The sequence below is a fragment of the Salmo salar genome, chromosome ssa17 (assembly GCF_905237065.1).
Source record: "Salmo salar chromosome ssa17, Ssal_v3.1, whole genome shotgun sequence".
NCBI classification, from domain to species: Eukaryota; Metazoa; Chordata; class Actinopteri; order Salmoniformes; family Salmonidae; genus Salmo; species Salmo salar.
The window spans coordinates 15,904,215-15,911,091 of record NC_059458.1 but is presented as its reverse complement, the minus strand read 5'-3'; the positions used below and the strand labels follow the sequence as shown (position 1 = coordinate 15,911,091).

Genomic DNA, 6,877 nt, shown 5'->3' with positions numbered 1-6,877 from the left:
AGCATGTTAGCTGACCCTTCCCCTAACATTAACCTTAATCCTATAACTTAACTCCAAACTCCTAACCTTAACCCTAACCCCTAGCCAAGCTAACATTAGCCACCTAGCTAAAATTAGTGTTAGACACCTTGCTAACGTTAGCCACAACAAATAGGAATTCGTAAAAATATCAAATGCTTTGCAAATGAGTAACATATTATATGAATTGTAACATATCATACAATTCATAAGATAACAAATGAATTGTAATTCACAACATATCATATGAAATGGATGATGGACATCCAAAAATGAATACATACCATAGGAAACGTAACAGATCATACTAACTGGAGTGTCCTGGATTTACATTTACTTTGTTAGGTCTACCCCTGAGCCCAGGTTTATCCTTAGCCATTGGCATGTGCTACCGTTTGAAACGCCACAGACACTGATGCATGTAGAATATGCAAAGTAATCAATAGGAGTTGTTGAGCCCAACCCTGTCAGAATCCCTCCGCTTTTGGACGTTATTTCTATTATGTCAGGGATGTGATGTCAATCTCATGACTCCAGTTATGTTGTCATTTTTGTTTTATCTATCAGATATGTAGAGCAGGCCTACCATATTAATAAAGCAAAACAAAACGACGATGTTCCATAAATCTAGTGCTACCAACAAGGTTGAGTTAGCCTATAACTGCAAGGTGTGATTTAACAATAGAATCGAAGCAGAGACTATGACAAAAATCCATAGCGAAAATTAGTTGACGGAAAGCACTTTTGCTTTTTAATTGCAATTTGTATTTTGCAATCCTCTTTGAAATCGTGACGTACAGTAGCCTATGTGCTTATAGTTTACATAGATACATTGTTTGTTGTAGTCAACTGAGAGCCGTATCATCTGGCTGGGTTGTTGCGTGTACGTTGTAGTCTATGTAGTTAATTATTTTACCGCATTCAACAGCGGTTCCTAGCAGAGAGAAAGTAACATTCACGCTGGAGGGCACTCGTATACTGGGCTTGATGCAATACACACACCAGAGATTATTAGTCTTCATAAAATACGCAAATTAATCATTAGATGAGGTTATAACCAACCCCCGATTTGGAAACGAGTTGTCTCCAATACGTTGGCAATGCGTTATGTCGTCTAGTCTACTTTTTTTTAAACAAAAAAACAAAAAATAGAAGCGGATCTAAAGCAAGGATTCAGCCTAAGCAGTAACATGAAATAAGGAACGTCCTTTGGAATCCATAACCTTGTTGGCTTTAGAATGGGAATATTATTGGTCCAAAAAAACTGAACAGATCAACAGCTTTTAGTGTGAACATTTTAACGCTTGCTAGTCCTCTATGTGGATAGATTTTTTTCAGCATTCCCTCAGACGATGGATTTTTTTCCATTGCAGCTCAGTAGAGGGTGTGAGATCTTTCTAAGAGCACCGGGCTAGAACGAGCACAGTCTCTGTGTAACCTCTTTGTGATTCAAAATTACCAAAGAAAAGCACTGGAAACAAACGCAAGGAAGACACCGAAAGGTGTGAGGAATGCGTTTTTTTTCTTCCAGTGGCAGTGTGATCAGCACTAAATACCCAGCGTCGGTGTGAATTCAGCACCGAGGGGAAAAGAACAGCACCGACTGCTACCGCAGCACGACGAGAAAATCACGGATTTATAAAATTTGCAAGGTCAGTCATTACCGAACAAAAGCCTAAAAATGTGTCAGATGCTATTGCGGTTTGTTGTTTTCAATTATTTTCATACCAGCAAAAGGATCCATTCGATCTGAGGCATTCTATATGGTCATTTTAAAGCTGGTCGCCTGGACACAACGGGCTAGAAGAGCATGGATATTATAAAGGACTGTCGTCTTTTCTTTTAGACCCGTCGGTCTATCTTTTTGGGGATAAACTGGACTAAAAACATTGATTCAACAGCTCGTTTTCATGTCTTGAAATCGGGGATGAATTGTTTGTATTGAAAATGCTGCTTTGGATTGTCTTGCTGAAGGCGGCTCTTTGTGTTGCTATTGGAAATGTTACAAGGGACATTTGTAAGGAGCAGATATGCTCCTGCAATGAGATTGAAGGCGATTTGCACATTGACTGCGAAAAAAGGAGCTTTACTAATCTGCACCATTTGACTGGTCCCAGTTCCCAGTTTTATCACTTGCTATTGCATGGGAATTCTTTATCCAGGCTTTTTCCCAATGAGTTTGCTAACTTTTACAATGCCGTAAGCTTGCATTTGGAAAACAACGGTTTGCATGACATTGTCCCTGGTGCTTTTCTGGGACTGCAGCTCGTGAAAAGGCTACACATAAATAATAACAAGATACGGTCATTTAGGAAGAGCACCTTTCTTGGTTTAGATGACTTGGAATATCTTCAGGCTGATTTTAATCTATTGAGAGACATTGACCCGGCCGTGTTCAGGGACTTAAATAAACTTGAAGTGTTAATTCTAAATGATAACCTCATCAGTGCACTACCTATAAATGTGTTTCAACACGTTCCCATCACCCACCTCGACCTGCGAGGGAACCGAATCAAAACGGTGCCTTATGAGGGAGTTCTCGAACAAATACCGGGCATTGCGGAGGTTTTATTGGAGGATAACCCCTGGGACTGCAACTGCGACCTGGTTTCCCTGAAGGAATGGCTGGAGAATATACCGCAGAACGCGCTTATCGGCCGGGTTATCTGCGAGGCTCCAACGCCACTGCAAGGGAACGACTTGAACGAGACATCGGAGATGGATCTGTGTCCTTCAATAAAAAGTGGTGCTGACGAGAGTTTAATTGCACCTCCTACCCAAGAGGAGACCTCTGTACCTGGGCCCGTTCCAACGCCTTATAAAGCTAGTGGTGATCCTGGGTCCCCAACCCCAGGGAATGGGCAAAAGGGACGCTCTAAATCACACTGGCAGTTGAAAACGAAGCCCACATCTATGACAGGTGTGAACGGGGAGAGAGAGCAGCTGCAGATTGTGCAGAACGCATCATGCCCTGTGCCATGCAGCTGCAAGCTCATTGGATCCAGGCAGGGGTTAGGGGTTAACTGCGAGGGCAAGAAGATAGAGAGCTTGGCTAACTTAAAACCCAAACCCCTCACTGCGCACGAATTAAACATGAGAGACAACAACGTCCATGCTATAAAAAAGAACCATCTTAACGGCTATTCAAGTCTGAATCTCCTTGATTTGGGTGGAAACAACATCAAATTGATAGACAACAGCACTTTTCAAAACCTCACCGAATTAAGATGGTTGTACATGGATAAGAATTACCTGGATACGCTCATTGCGGAAATGTTCATTGGACTTCAAAATCTGGAATATCTCAGTTTGGAATATAATGACATACAGCTGATACTAGCAGGTACATTCAGCCCTCTGCCCAATCTGCGAGTGCTTTTCCTCAACAATAACTTGCTGAAAGCGCTACCTGTGGATGCTTTCCTTGGAGTGTCTTTGTCGAAGATTAGCTTGCATAATAATTATTTCACATATCTCCCTGTCGCAGGGGTCTTAGATCAACTCAATTCGATCATACAAATTGATTTGCATGGGAACCCTTGGGATTGCTCGTGTAATATTGTCCCTTTCAAACAGTGGACGGAGAAACTGGGGGCAGATGTGATCGTTAGTGACCTCAAGTGTGAGTCCCCAGAAGAGTTCTGGAAAAGGGATTTCCGTCACGTGCGAAATGATCTGATGTGTCCCAAGTTGTATGACAAAGTCTACCCCACGTCTCTCTCCAAAAACAGCACTTTCACCGCAGACACGGGTACGCGCTCGAACTCCTATGTGGAGCCGAACAGGGTCTCCATCTCCGTACTAGTCCCTGGGCTACTACTGGTATTTGTCACGTCTGCGTTCACTGTTGTAGGGATGCTTGTCTTCATCTTGCGGAATCGCAAGAGATCAAAGCGGAGGGATGGTAATTCCTCTGCGTCAGAGATCAATTCCTTGCAGACAGTTTGCGACTCGTCTTATTGGCATAGCGGGCCTTACCATGCGGACGGGGGCGCGCAAAGAGGGTTTGACTGTAGCACCCATTTCTCCACAACAAATGATGCGTAAAACGACTATTGACAATAACACCTGGGATAGAAACAGACAGACAAATATACTGCGTTCTCTTGACACAATGGCAATTGAAGAAAAATAAACAAATGCTACGTTACGAAGCTTCTTCATTCGCTTTTTGTCGGAGATATACCATTTTTTTGTTTTGCTCCAGTTGACTGTGGTGCCAATGAGTCTTCTACAGAACCAACTGTAATATAGGTATAGACCCCCTCCCCGCCCCCCTCCCTCCCAGTACAGCTATTTGCCGCAATCAGACTGACGATCTGAGAGAGAAGAATCGGGAAATTGTGCACGAGCGCATGAATGTAATGTAAATAACTGACTATCAGACCTGCATGATTTCGCATGGTTTCAACACACACTGGGGAACCATACCATAAGTAACGAAGAAGCCAACTCGACCCTTCTTCCATGTTGTCAATATGAATATATACAGTATATATATACATATAAAACTATATATGAATATATACAAAGTGCCATTTCTCTATTTTTTTGTGAACTGCGTTACAGGATTTGTATTTGTTGTTTTAAAACGGTAAAAAAAAAAAAAAAAACGGAAAAAGAACTCATTGGGACGGAAAAGAAGCTAAAAGCTGTCCATGCATGTTCTTTTTTGTTTGTTTTATCATTTGATTGTCGATAAATATCGGGGTTATTTATAATTGGTGCAGATCTCATCATATCTGCACATTCAGCTCTTTATGAATGTATAATGTGTTATTTTATGGTGTGCCAATTGTTGAATTTCAGATATTCGGGATGCAGATGAGCATGACCAATTAACGTCACTCAGCTGGTTATGCTGCAAGGTTAATGTAGCTAAAAACAGTTCGTGGTTTTGTGTGTTAATGACTATAGTCTGCTTTGAGGGAGAGGAGAAGGCTTTACCGAATTATATTGGGGGTTTTCTAACTGCATATTTTTTCAAACTTAAAATGTTTTCAATGGAAGTAATGGTATGTGCAGTTCCATCTATGTACAGAGCGCAGGTAGACTAAAATGCTTTTCTATGTAAAAAGTATTCCTCCACAAAGCGTAGGCTATGATTCACCTCCATTTATGTGAGCTTTTGTAAAGCCATCTATTGTGTCCAAATATGACAAATGGACTTACATTTTTTTTAACTAACGTGCTTAAAATAGATTGGGCAATGGTCAGTTTGCGTACAGTAAAAAAAAAAAAAAAAAACACGTCTTAGCAATGGACAGTATTAGTCTGATGCCATAGAGAAGACATGGCACGATCACCGCATTATTCTAGACGAGGAAACTCACGATGTCGCTGTTGGTGCATCTTCTCTGTTGGAGGGAGGGCTGAGGTATAGGAGTTTTGCAAGAGGGCGTTTTGGAATGGGAATTTTTATCTTGAAATGTTAATTAAATCGGGTATGAATGGGCAATGTTGCATTAAGAAACATATATATTCTTCAATATTAAAAGTGTTCAGCAGTTGGTCTGTTGCCCAGTGCTATGACATTTTACTGAGCGACTATAGTGATATCAAGATGATGATTACAGTGTACAATAACGGTTAGCATTAAACGTGATATTCTGATAATCCATTCAAATGTATCAATGTCACTGGTTCTGCAGTATCACGGTACAGATCATAGGATTGTGAAATGTTTTTGTTTTATATGAATACTCTGTAAATTCAAGCACTGAATTCGTTTTGTTCATACTGGTTTTTATTTTTCATTAGGATCAGGTCCATCAATGTGCCCACTGTTTTTAATTCTCTTATAAATAAGCATATGTGCAAGAGACCCCATTGCTACAATCCGTTTTGGAATAGTCTTGTCAATAAGGCATTACAAGTCAGACATGCACTGGCCTGCAGAAGGTTAAAGTGCTCAGAGCCAGTTCAATATCAAACATGTCTCAACCCTGTCTCATTCATCATTTATCTTAATACAGCAACAAACATTTTTTCCCAGGCCTTTTTAACACTGTGGACTGATAGACTATATGGTTATCTTTGTGACTGCATTAGCAGAACAATGTTCATTGTCGCGTGTCTGGGCTGTGTGTGTGTGTGTGTGTGTGTGTGTGTGTGTGTGTGTGTATGCATTGAAATACTTAGAATTATTGATTAAATGTGTGTGCATGTGCACTAGTGTCTGTCTACATGTGTGTGTGTCTGTCTGTATGCTCACACACTCACACTCACACCCACCCCCCTTCACTAAATGTAACGAATCACATAGGCTGACCTCGGGGAGTATTATCTTAGCAGATCCTTGGCAACAACAGTGCTGTCAATCACTTCAGACTCCAGTCTGTTGGTGTATTGCTTTGAAGGGTAATTATCAGTGTCTACTGTGGAACATTTTACCACGGCTCATGAATTATTGGTCATATTTCAATGCTGTGTCCCGGAGTTACATTTATATGCTTTACTACATTTGACCTGCTTCTATTTTGTTAAATAAAATGTGGTTGAGGTTGAGTGAAATCTATGGGTTTCTAAGACATTTCATTCTTACCTGGGTTGAACTGAACCAATATTATTGGATATGTGTGTGCTAAATGTGCTTGTTTTGTTTCGGTAATAACCACTTGGTCTGTGCTGTCCATGGTGCGTACATGGATTGCTGTGCGATTGCGTTAGCAGGAAAATGCTATCGTAGCCAACTTATTTCAGCACCAGGGACAGCACATGTCTCTGCCAATGAGATAGCAGTTATATGGGGTGTTCAATGTACTCCGTGGTTTCATCTCTGAGGTAATGCAATGCTGTCCACAATTATACCTGTGTTTGGGTACATTCAAAACACAGAATATTATGTTGCTTCTGATGG

The 6,877-nt window shown here is 40.9% G+C and overlaps 1 protein-coding gene across 1 annotated transcript; it reads left to right on the top strand.

The window, feature by feature from the left end:
* The first annotated feature begins 926 nt into the window (after positions 1–926).
* On the top strand, positions 927–6,531 carry LOC106575277 (SLIT and NTRK-like protein 1). Its single transcript, XM_014151703.2, has one exon. It carries the CDS (start codon positions 1,966–1,968, stop codon positions 4,063–4,065), a length of 2,100 nt encoding a protein of 699 aa, XP_014007178.1. The 5' UTR covers positions 927–1,965; the 3' UTR covers positions 4,066–6,531.
* Positions 6,532–6,877: the final 346 nt, after the last annotated feature.